The sequence below is a fragment of the Schistocerca cancellata genome, chromosome 10 (assembly GCF_023864275.1).
Source record: "Schistocerca cancellata isolate TAMUIC-IGC-003103 chromosome 10, iqSchCanc2.1, whole genome shotgun sequence".
Lineage (NCBI taxonomy): Eukaryota > Metazoa > Arthropoda > Insecta > Orthoptera > Acrididae > Schistocerca > Schistocerca cancellata.
In genome coordinates, this window is record NC_064635.1 from 141,443,062 (window position 1) to 141,466,015 (window position 22,954).

Here is a 22,954-nt window from a genome sequence, read left to right on the forward strand (position 1 = left end):
CTGGCCAGGGTAGTTGACTTACACCTTCTAGAGCACGTTGGGTGGCACGGGATACATGCGGACGTGCATTGTCCTGTTGGAACAGCAAGTTCCCTTGCCGGTCTAGGAATGGTAGAACGATGGGTTCGATGACGGTTTGGATGTACCGTGCACTATTCAGTGTCCCCTCGACGATCACCAGTGGTGTACGGCCAGTGTAGGAGATCGCTCCCCACACCATGATGCCGGGTGTTGGCCCTGTGTGCCTCGGTCGTATGCAGTCCTGATTGTGGCGCTCACCTGCACGGCGCCAAACACGCATACGACCATCATTGGCACCAAGGCAGAAGCGACTCTCATCGCTGAAGACGACACGTCTCCATTCGTCCCTCCATTTACGCCTGTCGCGACACCACTGGAGGCGGCTGCACGATGTTGGGGCGTGAGCGGAAGACGGCCTAACGGTGTGCGGGACCGTAGCCCAGCTTCATGGAGACGGTTGCGAATGGTCCTCGCCGATACCCCAGGAGCAACAGTGTCCCTAATTTGCTGGGAAGTGGCGGTGCGGTCCCCTACGGCACTGCGTAGGATCCTACGGTCTTGGCGTGCATCCGTGCGTCGCTGCGGTCCGGTCCCAGGTCGACGGGCACGTGCACCTTCCGCCGACCACTGGCGACAACATCGATGTACTGTGGAGACCTCACGCCCCACGTGTTGAGCAATTCGGCGGTACGTCCACCCGGCCTCCCGCATGCCCACTATACGCCCTCGCTCAAAGTCCGTCAACTGCATATACGGTTCACGTCCACGCTGTCGCGGCATGCTACCAGTGTTAAAGACTGCGATGGAGCTCCGTATGCCACGGCAAACTGGCTGACACTGACGGCGGCGGTGCACAAATGCTGCGCAGCTAGCGCCATTCGACGGCCAACACCTCGGTTCCTGATGTGTCCGCTGTGCCGTGCGTGTGATCATTGCTTGTACAGCCCTCTCGCAGTGTCCGGAGCAAGTATGGTGGGTCTGACACACCGGTGTCAAGGTGTTCTTTTTTCCATTTCCAGGAGTGTAGAAAGAAAAAAAAATGGGAGAATAAAGCAGACTGCATGGGGAAGGTAGAGGACGGCAAGAAAGGGGTGAATTGAAGAAGAAGTCAGTGGAGGATAAGCATTGTGAGGTGTGATTAGAGAGTAATTAGAAGAACAGCGCGGCACCAGCCCAGCTGCCTACTCCTTACCTCGTCCCGGATCTCAGAGACTGGGAGGGCGATCTGCCCACCAGGCTTCACCAGCGTCTCGAGCAGACGCCGCCGCGTCTTGGCTGGTCCCTCCTCTGTGGCCGCCGACCTCAAGGCGATGGCCTCCTCTACACACTTCCGCAGGTGCGCGTAGTACTTCAAGATGGCGCGGCCCTCTGAACTCAGCCGCAGCAGCGACAAGCTCCGCCGCCACGGCCGCACCATCATCGTCTGTGAACAACACCGGCATTTGTCAAACATAGCCCCCGTTTGGGTACTCTCTGGGGGCCCTTGCAAGACTGGTCCCCACTAATCAGGTCTGCTCCAACTGTTTTTGACAAATCCTTTACTTGGATAACCCAGATTTCAGGACGTGAATCTGATCTTCAGGCGCCACAAAAAAAGGGAAACTGAAAGGGATGTTGTACAGGGTGATTCACGAAGGTATGGAAATATATTAATATGTTATTCTACAAGCGAAAGTAAAGAAAAAAGCTCGTATAAACATAGGTCCGTAAATGTTTATTTACGAAGTTACGGCAAATAAAAGACGGTTTGTAAACATAGGTCCGCAAATGTTTAGTTACGGAGTTACGGCTAATAAAAGATTTTTCCTGAAATTTAGCAACTTCACCTATATGAAGCCATCGCAAAACTATACGAAGTTAAAGTAAAGAACGTTGTTACTGGTCTGGGGAATGTAATAAAATATGTCCCAGACGTGTACCTGCAGTAGTTTTCCAGAACCTGCAGAGGAGCAAAGATTATTATACAAGCAAATTTGTTTGCTTTCCATTGAGAATGTAAAAACTTTTATGTCATTGTTCGCAGCCGTTAGTGAGTTGTTTCAGTCGTTTCCTAATCTTGAAACGAGTTGGTTTTCTGTATTTCTCAGTGAAAGAGCATAATAAGAACAGTGTGTTTAAGTGAAAGCAAGTAGTAACTGTTGTAGTTTGTAGATTATTTATGAGATAGGGATGCCTTTCAAATTTACGACAGAGGAATACGTCGATATGGCGTTTATTTATGGCAAATGTGACGGTAATGTTACGGCTGCAGTTAACGAATATAGCGTACGTTATCCAGCTCTGAGGATTCAGAATGCGCGAACCATTAGCTGAGTATTTAGAATGTCACGGGAGACAGGTTCTCTAACTAGCGTTCAAGATCAGTACGAGCGCTCGATACGTGAAGACGATGATGACGATATTACGGATGCTATACAACGAAGTCCGGGTACGTATCTCTCAACGATGAGGCACTTCACAATTTAAGGTATGGCGTACACTGAAGTACATTAATCTGTATCATTATCATAAACAAAAAGTGCCTCATTTACATCCGGGGGACTCTGCCCTTCGCTTGGAGTTGTGCAATTGGTTAAACACTAATCGGCAGTTACACAAATACTTTTTACTTACTGAAGTAGTTATTAAATTAAAAATTTTAGGAAATTACGTGTTTGCTTCTCTGGATGTTCTGGAAAACTACTGCAGACACACGTCTGGGACATGTTTTATTAGATTCACCAGACCAATAACACATAGTAAATGGAAATCGTGCTTTACTTTAACCTCGTACAGTTTTGCGATGACTTCATATTAGCGAAGTTGCTAAATGTCAGGCAAAATATTTTATTAGCCGTAACTCCGTAACCAAACATATTGCGGACCTGTGTTTATATGAACTTTTTTCTTAAGGGGCTCCGGAACGCCCTATACTTGCAATGTTAAAATAACGCTTATAAATTACATCTTTCCTCACAAAGTATTTGAGGTAGGAAGTTGAACTTTTTACAGATGATTTATTGGAATATGGGCTACAACTTAACACAGGGATTTTACAAAATTTTAGTTCAGTTATTAAAGATGATTTTTTTTCAATTGTAATGAAAATTCACATTTTTTTGCAATTGTTTGTTTATATATTCAAAAATATACAGTTTTTTGGAAAAAGGCTGTGTTAAATTATGCAGAAGGTACTGTGTAACATTTACTGAAAGTTTGAAACAAATATGTTTGGAAGATCCTTAGAAAACATGTAATTAGTATGAGAAAATAAAAGTTTTGGGAATCGAACGACAAAGATTGGATTAACTTTTTAGTGCATTCCAGGTCCATAGGATGGATTATCTTCATCCTCTGCAAACTCCTCCTCCAGCTTCCTCTTGTTCCTCCTCCTGTTTACTCTTGCTTGTATTTCTAAACTCTTTACAGCCCTGTCTGCAGCCCGAAGGGGTTCCTTGTCTAAAGCAAGCATCGCTCGTACCATGTTAGAACCTATCTTCATTCCCATATTTCTAAATACCTTGCACCTTACAATGTTGCCATCATTGAAAGTCGCAACAGCATCATACACACCAAAGTGAAGTGTTTCTATTCCAAGAAATACAGTCTTGGGGATTCTCGACCATATAACACTATTTACACTTTCATTGGGGTTTTGAGTTTTTCCGTGAATACACTTTTTCAACAGTTGAGGTGCTGCTAAGTCTCTGAAAATAGGTTTAGCCACAACACATACTTTATCTCACATCACTAAAATGTACCTGATGAACACGGACGTTAATAATAACACCATTTGACAGCAGTTTAACAGCGCCACAGTGGGTCACGCCCATGTAAAACACATTTAAAAAAAAAAAAAAATTAAAAATAGTTGTAGTCTTCGGAATTGAACAAATTATATACCTATTAAAAGGTAATAGTCTGCAGATTCAGAAAACGCAAAAAAGTAAAAATTGAACTTTTCATGATTTTGAGCCTTTCCAGAGCCCCTTAAGTTTTACTTGTAGAATAAAATATTAAAATACACTCCAGGAAATTGAAATAAGAACACCGTGAATTCATTGTCCCAGGAAGGGGAAACTTTATTGACACATTCCTGGGGTCAGATACATCACATGATCACACTGACAGAACCACAGGCACATAGACACAGGCAACAGAGCATGCACAATGTCGGCACTGGTACAGTATATATCCACCTTTCGCAGCAATGCAGGCTGCTATTCTCCCATGGAGACGATCGTAGAGATGCTGGATGTAGTCCTGTGGAACGGCTTGCCATGCCATTTCCACCTGGCGCCTCAGTTGGACCAGCGTTCGTGCTGGACGTGCAGACCGCGTGAGACGACGCTTCATCCAGTCCCAAACATGCTCAATGGGGGACAGATCCGGAGATCTTGCTGGCCAGGGTAGTGGACTTACACCTTCTAGAGCACGTTGGGTGGCACGGGATACATGCGGACGTGCATTGTCCTGTTGGAACAGCAAGTTCCCCTGCCGGTCTAGGAATGGTAGAACGATGGGTTCGATGACGGTTTGGATGTACCGTGCACTATTCAGTGTCCCCTCGACGATCACCAGTGGTGTACGGCCAGTGTAGGAGATCGCTCCCCACACCATGATGCCGGGTGTTGGCCCTGTGTGCCTCGGTCGTATGCAGTCCTGATTGTGGCGCTCACCTGCACGGCGCCAAACACGCATACGACCATCATTGGCACCAAGGCAGAAGCGACTCTCATCGCTGAAGACGACACGTCTCCATTCGTCCCTCCATTCACGCCTGTCGCGACACCACTGGAGGCGGGCTGCACGATGTTGGGGCGTGAGCGGAAGACGGCCTAACGGTGTGCGGGACCGTAGCCCAGCGTCATGGAGACGGTTGCGAATGGTCCTCGCCGATACCCCAGGAGCAACAGTGTCCCTAATTTGCTGGGATGTGGCGGTGCGGTCCCCTACAGCACTGCGTAGGATCCTACGGTCTTGGCGTGCATCCGTGCGTCGCTGCGGTCCGGTCCCAGGTCGACGGGCACGTGCACCTTCCGCCGACCACTGGCGACAACATCGATGTACTGTGGAGACCTCACGCCCCACGTGTTGAGCAATTCGGCGGTACGTCCACCCGGCCTCCCGCATGCCCACTATACGCCCTCGCTCAAAGTCCGTCAACTGCACATACGGTTCACGTCGACGCTGTCGCGGCATGCTACCAGTATTAAAGACTGCGATGGAGCTCCGTATGCCACGGCAAACTGGCTGACACTGACGGCGGCGGTGCACAAATGCTGCGCAGCTAGCGCCATTCGACGGCCAACACCGCGGTTCCTGGTGTGTCCGCTGTGCCGTGCGTGTGATCATTGCTTGTACAGCCCTCTCGCAGTGTCCGGAGCAAGTATGGTGGGTCTGACACACCGGTGTCAATGTGTTCTTTTTTCCATTTCCAGGAGTGTATTTGCATATCTTTCTGAGTCATTCAGTAGACAATTAATTAACAGTAAAAGGGTCCATAAAAATGTGAATATTATGTCATACCTCGATTTCGTACGAGAAAATCGTGCTGGACATTTAAAAAATCCAGCAAATTTATCAAGTAACGTACGAGATTCCGTGTGGGTAAAGCATCAAAAGATTCTTTTATATAAGCAGTACTGCACTAGCTGAACGGGACCTAAGTGGCAAAACAATGAACATAACAGCAAATAAACACTCATTGTCAACCTAATGAAACGTATGAACTGACTGCAGACGACAGTATATGTGGCACGGCCTAAGAAAGTAAGATCAAGGCACGAATGCCGTTGAAAGCCAATTTCTGCACCTCAGAAGTACCTTACCGTACAAGAGCCGATCCCGCATCACGTTATGGACGCCCAGCAAGACCGGTCGACACACTGATGAACTGACAACAGCCACTTCGCTCAGGTCATGCTTACGTCACAGAGCGGCAGCCGCCAGAACGAACATCGAGGACGCGAGGGACGACCGAAGAAATCGTAGCTCAAAACATGGCCGCATCCCCACGTTTTCTCCCAAATGTCACCCGTTACTAACTGCGCTAACACCACATTACTTTACAAAAGATATTAACTAAGGTATAGCTGATACAGAACAAATACTAAAAGAAAAATATGCAATGCGTATTCCGATTGGCAAGGAGTAAAAATAATAAAAATCTACTGTGAAATTCTCGAACAACAAAATAATAAACATTTATTGTCATGAAGTAATAAGGTCGTAGTATAACATAAAAAAGGGGACAAACCGACACAACACAAATTAAACGTAATAGTGGAACATAAATCCATATACAGAGTATGAAATATTGAAAATACAAGGCTACGGATGTCGATAGTGCAATACAACGTAACAGGTAACCTGCATAATCATGATGCATAGAATCTCCAGTAACGGAGACGTCAGTGTGACTGGTGAACGCCTAAAAGTAGTGAATATATATACAGCTGCACAGTAAATACTAAGCTGAGGAACGATATACGCTGGTGTCCAAAATTAAAGCAACAAACCATAGTTGGCCCTTCCTGTGTCTAATTCACGATATAAAAGTACAAACCGTCAACAAGATCTCCGTACGACCGAGTCCTACGCGGAAGGTGGCATTCTGGTCAACGGACAACCACGCCAACTATGACGTCACGGCTCCTATCAATCGGGACAGTGGTTTTGGGGTTATCGCTGTGTACACGGTCACAGACGGCGCAGTACGGCTCGGACAAGCCGCCTACCAGGCTCTCAGCGGTGGCCTCGGCAGAGTTGTCTTTACTGTCGGAGACCTGCTTTATGTGTACCTCTGACCCGTCTTACAGAAGGGAACGTCTAGAGTGGAGTCGTCAACATGCAACTTGGACGGTGGAAGAGTGGACAAATTTTCTTTTCACAGAAGAGTCGCGATTTGGTCCGGACAGTGATTCTCGGCGGATTCCCATCTGGACGGAACGTGGAACACGATTTCGAGACCCAAAACTTGTGGAAAGGCACCGATATGAAGGAGAATCCCTAACGGTGTGGGCAGGAATTATGTTTACCACTCGAACCCCTCTTCATGAAATTGTGCTGGTGAATCCGCGAGGCTTAACTGCTGTCAGCTATCGTGATGGGATCTTGGAACATAATTTGCGTTGTTGCGAGGTGCTGTGGGCACAGACGTCGTATTGCTGAAAGATAATGCTCGACCTCACAGAGCACGCGTAGTTAATGTTTTCTTGGAAACAGAAGATATTTCACGCATGGCGCGGCCTGCTCGCTCTCTCGATTCGAATCCCACAGAGCACGTCTGCAGTGCACGAGGGATACGGCTTGCATCGCGCCAGCATCCACGAACCACTCTCTAAGACCTGCGAGCAGCGCTGCAACAAGAACGGGCGTTATTGCCTCGACATGAGACTGATGACGTAACTCACAGTACGCCCCGTCGTTTAGTCAGGTCTGTATTGCTGCGAGAGGTGATCACACCCAAAACTGAGTGCATTAACCAGCTGGCTGAATGTGTGTACAAATCCGCTGAGTTGGAAAAAACGAAGAACATTTTTTGTCCACCGTTACGTACATTGCAATTGCCGGCAGCGGTGGTCTAGCGGTTCTGGCGCTGCAGTCCAGAACCGCGGGACTGCTACGGTCGCAGGTTCGAATCCTGCCTCGGGCATGGGTGTGTCTGATGTCCTTAGGTTAGATAGGTTTAAGTAGTTCTAAGTTCTAGGGGACTTATGACCTAAGATGTTGAGTCCCATAGTGCTCAGAGCCATTTGAACCATTTTTATATTGCAATTGTTTACATTCTGTATTCTTTGTATTGTTCCTAATTTACTATCACCTGATTATACTGTTTAGTGGCACAATCAACGAAAACCTTGCAGGATTTCGGTTGCTTCAGTTTTGGACACCAGTGTAGTATGTACAACCCCTGAAAAGTAAAACTGAATCTAGTTCCCTAAACGTTGTGTGACACCTGTCAGTTGATATGACATGCAGCCTCCAACATTAGGGTACGAGATGTTATAGACGCTACTTACGTGAAGGTGTCATTGACAGCCTACAATCTCAACTGGCCAGATTTCTTAAGATTGCACGTAATTAGGATTATTCTCACGGTCATACACGTTTAAAATAGAGGGGATTTTATTAAAAGCTTAAAGGCGGTGTAGATACCTGCGGAGGCCAATATCTCATCCTTCTACAATGACATGCCTTCATTTTACTTCCTTAGCCCTGACACATGCTCTGTTTTTACAGTTGGTTCATAGGTTACATGAAGCTTGAAATGTGTGCTAATTCGCTGTTACGTTCACGGTTTTTCGGTTAGGCCCCATTTAGCCAGTGTGGTACTGGTTCATGCAAAGAACTTTTTCATGCACGGGATGACTCACGCAACTTGATAAATTTGCTGGGTTTCTTTGCATGACCGACACGAGTTTCTCATACGAAATAAAGGTACGACACGATATTTACCTTTGTATGGACCCTTTTAATGTTAAATTTTATATAGCATCCCTCTTAGATTCTCTTCTTCTTTGTACTGCCTGAAGATGGGATTTACATCCTGAAAGATTAACGTTGTGAACATCGGGTTGTGTGTAGGATTTTATACAAATAAAGGAATTAATATAGCATAAATGGAGCAGATTTATCCATTATAAAAAATTGTAGCAATAGTTATCGATGTCCCCCATAGAGTATACTATATTGACAAAAAGGACGGGTGTTGAGAGAGCTGACTCTGGAAAATCAGGCATAGAAGTATAACAGCTAACGCTCCGTTCGTGACCAAAAATCTGCTTTGATCAAGCTGGTTGATGTTTTGAGGGAGGATGTGAGAAATGAGAAGGAAGAGGAGGCATTATTTTATTATTATTAAACAATTTTGGCCTTAACACAACGTCTGAAACTGAATGTTACGTGATTACAAATTTTTTTCATGTTCCCTTCCTTTCCTCTTCGGAAAATCAGTTAATCGTTTCATTGTTTTCCTGTTTCCATTGTCCTTGCTTCTTCTTTTCTTTTAACTGTTTCTGAAAATTAATCTCCCCGTTGATTCCTGCATGTTTTAGGTCTTCTTCTATTTCTTGAAGCTAACTGATTTTTTTGACTAACCTGCTCACTAAATCAAAACTCTTTGTGACCGTTGTTCAGTCTATGCATGCGGCCACATAATGTAAGCCAGTCTGCGAGTCAGAGACATGGCAGTTATAGCTCATTGCACTTTGCGTGCTCACTGTAGTATCTTCATAAATTGAAAAAAATGAAGTAGAGACATAATAAGGTGGAATCGTTTGTAGAAGTACGTAGAATTTAGTTCGAGTAAGTTTGGTGAAAACCGCGTCACGGTCACGCTCACAAGGTACTTCCGTTTTAATGGAGCATAACAATCTGAATGACCGCCATTCTCGTGGAGTAGGGCCACGGTGTCCAAGTCAGCGTGTCTGGCACTCAGGTTACGGCGTCCAGATGTTTCGCAGGCTGCAGGAGGCGTACCAACCGGGATCTGACTAAAAAGACAGCGTAGTTCGTGCAGGCAGACAACCCTCTGGTGGGACCTCATGGAAGAGCCCAAGAGAGGGGAGAAGTGAAGTGGGAAAACAGTGCGTGATGAAGTTAGGCTTGTCACAGTTAATAAGGAGAAGAAATTCTGTCAGTTCTGAGAGAGTCTCCAGTGCTGCAGATGTTCTAGACTAGCATAATACGGGGGCTCTAGGCTAGAGGTGTACCCAGACAAATGCTTACGTATAATGTAAGAACTCCGCATTTTACATTGTTGAGTAAATTCACAATCGATAGCGACACTGTTCAAGATGTGACCCTCATGAACAGTACTGTGTTGTATGGCGTAGGCGCATGCGCACAAATGTTTACTGTGCGGTAGGCAAACGTACTCCTGACAGCCATCGGTGTGGACGGCACAACGAAAGGTGCGGTGTGTGATATCGTTATCAGAGTTACAGTCTGTAAAACGTGTTCAGTGGCGTGCAAGAAGAGAATGGAACTCGGATCCTATCACTCATAAATCCATTTATCAGTGTGACAGAACTCTTTGAGAAACGGTAAGTTTGGTTTAAAATGCTGGAAAACATATTAAAACACAAGTGAATGAAGAGAACGTATACGTGAAGCATGAGCTACAAGCCCTCCTAAAACTCCACTAGACAAGCTAGTAGGGGACTAGACCGCTCGAGATTGTGTACAAACGTTTCCGGTTACGTGCTTACAAACTCCACATTTTGAATCACGTTAAAACTAAGGATCATCGCAGATGACGTGATTCTGCTGCTGGAAAGTTGAATCGTGTAGAGTGTAGACGAAAACTGCGACTACTGCAGTACAGTGCTGTTCAGTCATGAATCTGCTTCCCACGTCTGTGGCGAAGTTACCAGACATAACTGTCGAAAATGGGGAAGTGAGACTGCGGGAGAAGTGATTCAGTACTAAAGATGCATGGCATACTGTGGCAGTTTACTACTGTTCTGCTCTCCCATTCCTCTTTCCATCGGTCATTTATTTTGAAGTTGGTTTGGTGCAGAGCCTGTGCGGTCTTTAGTGGAGGATGCCTAGACCGGAGTCGGTTTCCTTGGATGTCGTGAGTATCTTCATGGATTTGTAATTGAGGGTTGGTCATGATTTTTTGAAATTCTCTAACCAGAGCGTGTTCACGGCGCAGGTTAGGAGGGGCTATGTTACTGAGAACGGGCAGCCACACTGTAGGAGTTGGCCTGATTGTGCCTGATATAATACGCATTGTTGCATTAAGTTTAGACTCCATTAAAAAAAAATGGACCGATCAAACTGTTCAGTACAAAAGGGACACACTAAAAGTTAATACGTAGGTGGAATTAGTACATAAACTAGTGTGATCGGTCCATTTTTTTTTAATGGAGTCTAAACTTAATGCAACAATGCGTATTATATCAGGCACAATCAGGCCAACTCCTACAGTGTGGCTGCCCGTTCTCAGTAACATAGCCCCTCCTAACCTGCGCCGTGAACACGCTCTGGTTAGAGAATTTCAAAAAATCATGACCAACCCTCAATTACAAATCCATGAAGATACTCACGACATCCAAGGAAACCGACTCCGGTCTAGGCATCCTCCACTAAAGACCGCACAGGCTCTGCACCAAACCAACTTCAAAATAAATGACCGATGGAAAGAGGAATGGGAGAGCAGAACAGTAGTAAACTGCCACAGTATGCCATGCATCTTTAGTAAACCAAAAGGATTTGATTGCCCTCGCAAAGTTTGGTCAACTCTTAATCGCATCAGAACCAACTGTGGGAGATGTGACAGATGGGGTAAACTTCCTTCGGCCGCTTGCGACTGTGGCGCTGAGAGACAGACGGTCAAACACATCGTGCAGGAATGCCCACTAAGGGCATACGAGGGTGACCCACAAGATTTCCTAATGGCGACCCAAGAGGCAATCGACTATTTACTATCTAAGCTGGACGTCTGCTTGTGACTGGTCTTCTGTGAGTGTAACTTTACAATTGGCGGTGTCCTTATATACAAACTGTTATTTATTGCTCTGTTTATACATATGTGATTTTTTTTAAATCGTGTTGTTTCTGTAATTTTTTCTGTGATGTTATGAGCCATACGCTAAATAAATAAATAAATGGAGTCTACAGTTACAGGCCACACCTATCCCGACATGTCGGCTGCTGTGCAGCTCCACAGGTGTCTCCCGACGTCGTTTTCCAGTGGGACAATACCCCACCGCACTATCGAGGGTTTGTTACCACATTTCTCCGTGAGACGTTGCCTGACTGTTGAATGGGTACGACGGTCCCATTGACCCCCCCCCCCCCCCCCCCCCGTCGGTCTCCCGACCTGGCTCCACTGGATTTCAGTGCATGGGGGTTTGACAGGATATTGTTTACAGAAAAAAAGCTTCGAGATCTGATAGATCTGAGTCAAGACCATAACTAGCGACAGCAAAAAATACTTTTATTTCATGACAAAATTTGGTCCTATATTTTGATAAATTCGGTGTTATTTTTTTGCCATATTTGGTGTTATTTTTTGCCAAATCCAGTATTGTTATCTTTGAAAAATTTGCTGTTTTTGCGGTATTCGGTGTTTTTACCAAATCTGGTGTTTTTTGCAAAATTAGGTGTTTTTTACCAAATTCTGTCTTGGGCTTTTGCGAAATTCCTTGTTGTCTTTTGTATACTCGGTGTTATTTTAAACCAAGACGATGTTTTTTACCGAATTCGATATTTTTTGCCAAATTCGTTGGTGTTTTTCGCCAAATATGTTGGTGTCCTTTTGCTAAATTCAGTGCTATTTACGTCGTAAAAACAGAGTTCGTTACACAGTAAATGAACTTTTGTTTTAAGATCATACACGAACATTAGTCTTGAGGGGATTGGAAGACAAAATGCGGTTTTAACATTCAGTAACTATCAGAATATTAGTCCCTTTTCGACCTTGTTTTTATGACAGTTTTAGACAATAGAAAATTACAAATTTCGCAATACGTCGTGAAAACCATTAATTTCGTGTTATTTTAAGCGTTATTGTTTTCGCGAAATTTTTTGCCCCTAGCTATGACACATATAATGATTACGAACATGTGGCGAGAAGTGGACTACCATTTCACCATCTTTCGAGCCCACATTGAATTGCACCAACATGCATAATAATTAGTTCCTAGGTTCAATGTTAAACAAATAAAGTTGTAAACCGATGTAGGTACTCAAATATGAACAGATGTTTTTGCATACCTCTAGCCCGAACTCACTGCACTAAAGTCATTAACGGTTCTTAAAGTGTTCACTGTGATGTCGCTGATACACAGGACGGGCCAGACTGGGGGTGATGCGGCGCCGTCAGGGGAAAAAGCGACCGGTTTCACGAGCGCTCAGCCATGGGGCGAACGTCAGCTCCACAGCTCTGGAAAAATAGTTTGTTTTTGCTCCCATTAAGTCAACAACGTATAATCTAGTAAAATCGCGCCGGGAGCGAATTTTTTTGATGTTTTCAAAGTATATTTCGATTCGTGACAACACACGCAGACTTAAACGATGGCAGACAATGCACAAAGCTTATGTAAGGCGAGACGCCAGATTAACTTTGATTCCATAAGAAGATGCCGTAACTTCTGTTGATGTTGGCAAGTGGGACGCCTTCACTATTCCGGTGTGCATTCTGAGAGACATTGTTTTATCATCGCTGATGAACACATGGCTCTGACAGTGGGCTTAGTTTATTTACCTTTCTGTATTTTAGGGAATATTGAGAGATTGATTACCAGCAGTTCCTGGACAATACTGACGTTGTGGTTTGACATCCCATGTAGCAGGTGGCAATGCGCGAGTTCAATAATATCAGACTTGGAGGAAGAAGTTACGGTCGTGCTAGCTCAGTGAATTCGGATAAAGCATCATTTACGACTGTCCAACATACGCAACTAATGAAAATCTACAAAATTAGAACATGTGTGAGTAAAAATCTTACTCCACGATGCCAAATTATCTTTACTGAATTACCGGTTTCTGCTAAGTTCCCAGCCATCTTCAGATCACTCTAAAATGTTTTTCAGTGTATGATTCTCCTTGCACAACGTCGTATTTTTTAGAGCCAAGTCGCCTACTTAAATAAAATCCTAAATTTAAAATCTTAACTGGTTGCGTAAATTGACAACATCAATCAACAATAACATAACCAAGTAACATGTTAACTTTAGGATTTTATTTAACTAGGACCACTTAGCAACAAAAAAAAAAAAAAAAATGCGACGATGTGCTAGGAGTCTACCACACTGAACAACATTTCAGACTGATCTTTAGATGGCTCGGTAATGAGCCGAAACAATCGGACAATTTGGGATCCTAACCTAAGATTTTTATCCACATATGTTTTAAATCAACACATCACATCTTTTCCGCGATTGGTAATGTGAAAGAATAACGTCTACAACATTCGAGGACACTTTACCAGATATGCCTGTTATTCATTTACGGGTGTACCAACCTCCTCCAAAGTGCTGTTATTTTACAAAGGGACAAAGCCTACCCGTCATCACCGGTTGCGTCCAAATTAGTTGTTTATGCAGGGCTCAGCCAGAAACGTAGTTTACAGAAGTGGTAACTCCAGATGGTTATGCGTTTAAAAGAAATGGCTTTGGAAAGAGAAAATAATAACCCGAGAGTCGTGAGATCGAATTCCTAGGCTGAAGCTTTCTTTTTTTTTCAATTTTTACGTTACTTACAGTGCAAACAAAACGAATCGATGCTCAGTACAAACTTGGTTTACATTAATAAAATGTACTCACACATGGAATAGTTTGGTAGAAAACCACACACAACGCATCATTTCGCCAAATATTGGCAGGGATAGTTGGTGGAATGTGTTTCGATCCAGACTTTTTGGGATGTGATTTGTTTTTCTCTCTCGACGAGATAGGGAAGTTTTGAAGCTTCTTGAAGTTTAGCTTACGATAAAATTGGACGTCGCAGGATTGACCTGGTGGAGTGCATTTGAGGAGGGGACGGCCAATTTAATACTTTCAATACTGCCCAATGGCAATCATTATTCATCTTGAAAAATCGCGTTTTATGACTGTGGATTTGTTAATCCTCACCACGAGTCAGTTAACAGAAGAATTTTTTTTTCCTGCACATTGGGTTTGATCACGTCAGTTATAATATGTTTAGCATAATTTCGGTTTATTTGCAACGTAAAAAACCTTAAAACTGGAAATAATGGTATGTTTCATAATTTGGACTTTGTCACAAAACCTTCGGATTAAAGTTCTGCGCCAGTTCTGCTGCTCCAAGCATTGCCAGAACTTCACGCTAACATGAGTTAGTTACAACATACGGCATGCACACACAGTATTGAATACGGGAAAGAACAGATATTCGGATTTAGGTTATGACATGTTCGATACCCCGTCCATCATTGGCGATGGCCGCGCGGGGTAGCCGTGCGGTCTAGGCGCCTTGCCTCGGTTTGCGCTGCTCCCCCTGATCGGAGGTTCGAGTCCTCCCTTGGGTGTGTGTGTGTTGTCCTTAGTGTAAGTTAGTTTAAGATAAATTAAGTAGTGCGTAAGCCTAGGAACTGATGAGCTGAGCAGTTTGGTCCCATAGAACTTACCACAAAATTTTCATTGGCGATGATGTGACGGAGACGAATAGTGAAATTCTGCATGACCTGCTGAAGTGTCAGAACATCGATGCTGTCGATGACCTCCTGCATGGTCTGTTTTCAGCTCAGCAATGGTTTTACTGTAAGCTTGGTCTTTAATGTAGCTCCATTGCTATCCTGAGCGAAAGTGAAGAAGAATTACATGATCTGCTTAATGGAATGAACAATCTAATTCGTATAGAATATGGATTGAGAGTAAATCGAAGAAAGACGACAGTAATAAGAAGTAGGAGAAATGAGGACAGCGAGAAACTTAACATCAGGATTGATGGTCACGGAGTCGATGAAGTTAAGGAATTCAGCTATCGAGGCAGTAAAAGAATCAAGGACAGACGGAGCAAGGAGGACATCAAAAGCAGACTAACAATGGAAAAAGGGGATTCTTGGCCAAGAGAAGTCTACTAGTATCAGATATAGGCCTCCAATTGAGGAAAAAATTTCTGAAAACGTACGTCTGGAGTACAGGATTGTATAGTAGTGAAAGATGGGCTGTGGGAAAACCGGAACAGAAAAGAATCGATGCATTTGAGATGTGATGCTACAGACGAATTTTGAAAATTAGGTGGACTGATAAGGTAAGGAATCAGGTGGTTCTGCGCAGAATGAGAGAGGAAACGAATATGAGGAAAATACTGATAAGAAGAAGGGACAGGACGATAGGACATTTGTTAACACATGGAATGACCTCCATGGTACTAGAGGAAACTGTAAAGGGCAAAAACTGTAGAGGAAGAGAGAGATTGGAATACACCCAGCAAAAAACTGAGGACATAGGTTGCAAGTGCTACTCTGAGATAAAGAGGTTGGCAGGCCGCATGAAACCAGTCAGAAGACTGACGCCAAAAAAAAAAGAGACAAAAAAATGACCTCGTAACGCTGATAAGTCGCATGAAGATCATTAAATGTTGAGTGATAGAGATGCCGCTGCAATGTGAGACAACATTATCAGCAGCGGACGTAATTTCGAAAGGGCTTCTCTGCGGGTCTTTATTTGGCTAGCTGATTACCAAAAAAAAAGGAGCACCACAAAAAGGAGTGCCATGCGTTCAGATACGGAGAACATGTCGAGCAATCGAGGCCCATACCAGTGGCCTCTGGGTACCCCGGAGCCAGAATGCGGTCCCCAAAGTGCTCCTCCAGGACATCAAATACTCTCCTGCTTCGATGGGGTCGAGCTCCGTCTTACATGAACCACATCTTGTCGAAATCAGGGTCACTTTGGATAATGGGAATGAAACCACCTTCCAAAACCTTCAAGTACCGTTCCGCAGTCACCTTGCCATCAAGGAATATCCCACCGATATTGCGTGACTGGACATTGCACACCACACAGTAGCCCATTGAGGGTGCAGAGACTTCTCAATCGCGAAATGCCGATTCTCAGTCCCACAAGTGCGCCAGTTTTGCTTATTGACGAACTCATATAAATGAAAGTGGGCTTCGTCGCTAAACCAGACTATACAGCGCGTATTAATTCCCATTATGCCCTGTTGCCAACCGTGCAGTTCGAACGTCCTAACACAAACCGTTCAGAATTTATGACGATTTTGTTTCAAATAGTTCAATAATTGTCACCGTGTGCTTGGTTCATTCGTTAACCGTCCCGCGCAAAAATGCCTTCCCCCCCCCCCCCTAAACGTAGGGCCACCAAACTCCCACCTCTATTCACTTGCATTTCTGACGAACTCCTGCATTAATACAAATTTGGACAAAATCTGGGAAACGGAGTCGGCGCACTCCTCTTATTAGAGCAGGCCTCTTATCGTATGCCGCATACGGTGAAGCGAGGCTTCGTGCCAGCAGCTGCAGTACGGGCGTAGAGGTGGGGTGAGGCGAGGCGCACGGGTTGGAGGAGGGGGTGGGGCTGGACGTCGCAGAGGCGGTGCAGGGGGTAGCATTCATCTCAGTTTAGGTGAGGAAAACCCTACCTCATAGTGACGTAACATTACGTCATCGTGGCGTAAATAACCTAAATCGAGTGCGTATATCGATCTTTGTGGTTGTACCGATAACGTCAAAGCTAAATGTAAATACATGTGTACAAACGAAGTGACAGGAGTTATCTGTTAAGCTCATCCCAGTTGAATTAATTATTAAGCTGTAATCCAAACAATTTGGGATGGTATTATGTGTTTCAGGAACATAATGAATGTCTGAACGAAGGAAGCATAACGAAAGTAAAAAAAAAAAAAAAAAAAGATTTTAGTCAATTAAAAAAAAATGCGATGAATCGTGCATAAATCGTGTGGACAGGAACGTGAAATAATTAATTATTAAGCTGCAATCCAAAGAATGTGGGATGTTATTGTGTGTTTCATGAACATATCGAATATCTTAATGAAGGAATCATAACCATAACGCAAGTGTCTTGTTATTTTTCTAGCCTGAAATGAATACTACCCCATTTAAAAAAAAATAAAAATTCCGATGAATCGTGTCTAAATCCTGTGGATAGAAACATGAAATAATTAATTATTAAGCTGGAATCCAAAGAATATGGGATGTTATTGTGTGTTTCATGAACATAACAAATATCTGAATGAAGGAATATAACCATAACGAAAGTGTCTAGGCATTTTTTAGTTAATCGTGCATAAATCATGTGGATAAAAACGTGAAATAGGGAGAAATTAAAGTGATTCGTATTTTCATAAAAGCCACTGAATTGTACATAATTCATGTGGGCAGAAACGTTAAACTGAGAAACTGAGGTTCGAAGTAGTTCCGAATGTTGCTGGAAATATTAAACCATCTAGTTCTATTTAATCTTGCCTTCATGATGCAAATCAACTAAGAACAATGAACAGTGCAGATTCGAGACGCACACAACAGTCGATGTATACAGAATGCACACAACAGTCGATAGCACAACTCGTGAAGCTCATGATGACGCGTGCCTACGTCACGTTGACGTAGGGCTCTCCTCACCTAGCGTGAAATGCATGCTACCCCGGTGCAGGCGGACACGGATGCCGGTCAACAGGGCCGCACACGCCGGTTTCGCTTCCGCTTCCCTGTACAGTCAGTTTGTTTACGGTACGTTGTCGGTTACGGTTTGGACACACATTATTTTCTCTCACGTTCAACCGATGTGTTTTGTTTCGATTGGTACTAAACAGCCACGAAACAAATTAATGTACAGTACAAGAGGAAGTAGTGGCGAATGTTTCAAGTGTTTCTGCGTGTCGCCGGCCGGGGTGGCCGAGCGGTTCTAGGCGCTACAGTCTGCAACCGCGCGACCGCTACGGTCGCAGCTTCGAATCCTGCCTCGGGAATGGATGTCTGTGATGTTCTTAGGTTAGTTTAAGTAGTTCTAAGTTCAAGGGGACTGATGACCTCAGAAGTTACGTTCCATAGTGCTCAGAGCCATTTGAACCATTCTGTGTGTTTTTGTGATTGACTGGTTGGTCGCTTCATCTCCCGGGTAATTATAATTGAACTTAAGCTATTTATCTCGTTATAACACAGAAACCAATTTTGGTAGCATTAATGTCCAGATTATGCGATGCACGATTTCGATGCGTCACAGCGCCACCGTCCAGTTCCAACTATGGCCACCAGGTGCCGGGATCAGTCATCGTGATTCATAGTCTGACACACCTGACCAGTCGCAGTGTACTTGTTGACGTGTCAACATGAGCTTGGGCAAGATGAGCAGGGCATTACGGGCGAAGCTCGATTATCAAGACAACAGTAATGCTGCAGCTGCACTTCGAGAATATTGCCAGCTGAAAGGATTATGGAACGGTCCTCTTCCTCAACCTGCTGTGTGCAGCACTATGAAGAAGTTCGAATCAGCTGGAGAACTGGCCGTCGCTCCGGCAAGAGGCCGACGACCAGTGGCACCACAGGTGGTTGGTGAAATCGCCGTTGCCATGGCAGACAACGCTGAGCGCAATTGCCGATCGTCAGGCAGTGCACGTGCTGTGCCACCACAGCTGAACATACCGTGCTCCACCGTGTGGAAGGTGTTTCGAACTATTCTCAAACGGTATCCGTACAAGATCCATATGGTTCAGCAGCTCGCACCACAGGACGCGGAATGGCGTGTTGACTTCGCTCTCCGACTGTGCGGCTGGTCCCGGCGGAGGTTTGAGTCCTCCCCCGGGCATGGGTGTATGTGTGTTTGTCCTTAGGACAACTTAGGTTAAGTAGTGTGTAAGCTTAGGGACTGATGACCTTAGCAGTTAAGTCCCATAAGATTTCACACACATTTTGAACTTCGCTCTCCACTTTCTCACGAGGACTGAAGTTGATGAGGGCTGGCTCTACACGTACAATACAAGAGGAAGTGGCGGAGAATGTTTCAACTGTCTCTGTGTGTTCCTATGATTGATTGGTTTGTCTCTTCATCTATAGACAGAAGAAACTCATTTTTCTCTGACAGGCGAGGTCAATACACAAAATAGCCGAGTGGGTGGATCTTCACCTCCAGTCACTGTGCACGACGTTCCTCTGTATGGTGAACATATCACCGTATGGTGTAGCTTCACGGCTACGTTCATCATTGGCACATTCTTCTTTGAACAGGTTGCCGCCCAAGAAGCAAAGACGTCCAGTGTGACTGGCCAGCATTACTGCGATACGTTTCGCCAGCATGTCGGACCCGTCGTACAGGAGAGAGACACATTGAACTCAACAGTTTGCATGCAAGATCGGACCCGGCGCCCATTGCTCGTGAAGTTCACATCCTTCTCTGAGACACATTTCGAAAAGAGAATGAAATTTTCAATCTGCAACGGCGTGTGTGCTGATATAAAATTTCCTGTCTGCCAGACTGAGACTCGAACTCGGGACCTGTGCCGTTTGCGGGCAGGTGCTCTACTAACTGAGCTGCCCAAGCACGACTCACGACTCGTCCTCACAGCCCGAGTCCGAGTCTCGGTCCGGCACTCACTTTTAACCTGCCAGGAAATTTCGAACTTGGAAACGATCGAATTGTCAGCCGATCGTTTCGTAATGCTGGGCCGGCACGATCACCTGATCTCACTCCCTGTGATTTCTGGTTGTTGGGCCACCTGAAGGACACGTTTCGCCAGGGGAACATTCGCGCCTGTACTGATCTGATGCGCAGCATATCAAAAGAGGTAGCCAGCATACCTACAGACATGTTTGGTTCTGCTGTGCCGAATGCAATCCTGCGCTTTTGGACTCTTCTGGACACTGACGGGCCCCCTATTGAGCCCCTTTTGTAGAAGTAATGAGACCGGTATGTAGCGGTGTGTTGCACCTTAGCAGCACATTGGAAGTGTTTCAGTCGGATTGAGTCTGCATTATTTCTCTTCCCCATATCCTTGACATTAATGCTACCAAGTCTGGTACTCGTATGGTAATTAGTTTCAGTGTTATAACGTGTTAAATAGGGAAAGTTTCATTATAACCACCCGATATATACCATCCCCCGTATTGTTTCAAAACCTTTTCTGAGGCTGTTATGTTCTACTTTTTTCCGTCTCTGTGATACCTACGCGGTATCGGCCGCCAGTTACGATACTGCGTTTCCTGCAACGCTGGGGTGCTATTCCAGTGCCGGAGAGGCCTGGCAATAGTGAAAATGTAGGGGGAAAAAAGACTGAGAATGTGAATTGAAGTTTGTGTTGGGGAGGTAGTCGACTGGGGTAATTCGTGTAGCAACATCCCGCGTGCGGCTGCGGTAGTCAGCATTTGTGCCTAGGAAGCAAGAATGCCTGTGTTCCAGTTGAGGCCTTCATTTCTTCATTGTCGTGGATAAAGATGAGACTTAAATGTTTCGGGGAAAATTTAATCTTAAGATCTTTAACTTCCAATATATTTCTTTCCTCTTAAGATTTCAGCATACGATACAAGTTGTAATGTAGCCTAGAAAGTGAAGAAGCAGATGCAGTAGCAGACAGTGCCACTGTCGCAAAGCTAGTGGGTGAATTCAGTGCCTTAAGGGGCTCTGGAACGCCCTATACTTGCAATGTTAAAATAACGCTTATAAATTACATCTTTCCTCACAAAGTATTTGAGGTAGGAAGTTGAACTTTTTACAGATTGTTTATTGGAATATGGGCTACAACTTAACACAGGGATTTTACAAAATTTTAGTTCAGTTATTAAAGATGATTTTTTTTCAATTGTAATGAAAATTCACAAAATTTTTTTGCAATTGTTTATTTATATATTCAAAAATATACAGTTTTTTTTGAAAAAGGCTGTGTTAAATTATGCAGAAGGTACTGTGTAACGTTTACTGAAAGTTTGTAACAAATATGTTTGGAAGATGCTTAGAAAACATGTAATTAGTATGAGAAAATAAAAGTTTTGGGAATCGAGCGACAAAGATTGGATTAACTTTTTAGTGCATTCCAGGTCCATAGGATGGATTATCTTCATCCTCTGCAAACTCCTCCTCCAGCTTCCTCTTGTTCCTCCTCCTGTTTACTCTTGCTTGTATTTCTAGACTCTCTACAGCCCTGTCTGCAGCCCGAAGGCGTTCCTTGTCTAAAGCAAGCATCGCTCTAATGTTGTTTTCGTAGATTTTTCTACCATTTTCTTCAGTTGCAGTTACTGCAACACTGTTCCAAAAGGTGGTCATGTATGAACACTTATCACATTTCAGTTGTATTTCACTAGCAAGTCCTACGTGCTTTATTATGGAGAGTTCCAGACCAACTTCACTACAATGAATACATCTTACACAGTTTGAAAAAATTCCTTTGAGAACCGACATATCAAATATTTCATTCACAGCCGATTCGCCCATAAAACATTCATAGTTTTCACTCATTGAACCAAGCTTCTTGTGTGAAGTATTTTCTTTCCCACTTTGACTGCTATGGGCAGGTGTACTTGAGAGGTTAGGTTCACTCACTTGGTTATCGTCTTTATTGATTACAGTAATAACACATACCCTTGGCTTTCCAACATTTCTCCTTTTCTTAAAAGCCTTCAGAGGATTTCTAATAACTTTACTTTTACTCATTATTATACTTCAACAAAACAGGGACTCAAGAAACAGAATTAATTACGAATATTTTCGAGATAACGACAGAGTAAATAAACATGAAACAATCGACAATCACACCAGCGATATATATTGAACCATCACAGGTCAGCCACAACACATACTTTATCTCACATCACTAAAATGTACCTGATGAAGACGGACGTTAATAATCACACCATTTGACAGCAGTTTAACAGCGCCACAGTGGGTCACGCCCATGTAGGACACATTTCAAAAAAAAATAATTTAAAAATAGTTGTAGTCTTCGGAATTGAATAAATTATATATCTATTAAAAGGTAATAGTCTGCAGATTCAGAAAACGCAAAAACGTAAAAATTGAACTTTTCATGATTTTGAGCCTTTCCGGAGCCCCTTAATCGGGCTTACCCGTGCGAGGGCAATGGCGCGTCTCAGCGCCGCAGAGACCTCGTGCTCCGGTACGTCCGGTATGAGACGGTCGGGGTCGGCACCGATGGCGGAGCTGCAGAAGCTGCGCATCGCGCCGAAGGAGGCCGCGGCGTGCACGTCGGCGGGGGCGGCGCCGCCCGCGCTGTCGCTGGCCGGCCGCTCGCTCAAGTTGAGGCCGCCCTCGTGGAACGCCTCCAGGAAGTTCCCCAGCAGCTGCAACACGCCGAGCCCTCGCTCACTCTACTGAGCCCACCCGCAGAGCTCGGAGGTGCAAAGCTGATGCTGCGCCGGCCTCGGAGTTAGTAAAACTGCGCTCTTCTTTAATAACTTCTCTTATGTACTGACGACATTTTCATTATTTCCAAAAACACCTTAAGTGTTTCGCCATTCCGTCATTTTCAAATGCTACAAAATACAACA

At 44.5% G+C, this 22,954-nt stretch overlaps 1 protein-coding gene across 1 annotated transcript in view; it reads right to left on the minus strand.

The window, feature by feature from the left end:
- LOC126106201 (cytochrome P450 4C1-like) overlaps window positions 1–22,954 on the minus strand; it is an 82,654-nt gene that overhangs the window by 26,343 nt on the left and 33,357 nt on the right. The window contains exons 2-3 of the mRNA XM_049912435.1: window positions 22,652–22,747; window positions 1,214–1,444 (exon numbers count right to left, since the gene is read on the minus strand). Of these exons, the coding sequence (XP_049768392.1) occupies window positions 1,214–1,444; window positions 22,652–22,747 (327 nt within the window). The remainder of the gene's footprint in view (window positions 1–1,213; window positions 1,445–22,651; window positions 22,748–22,954) is intronic.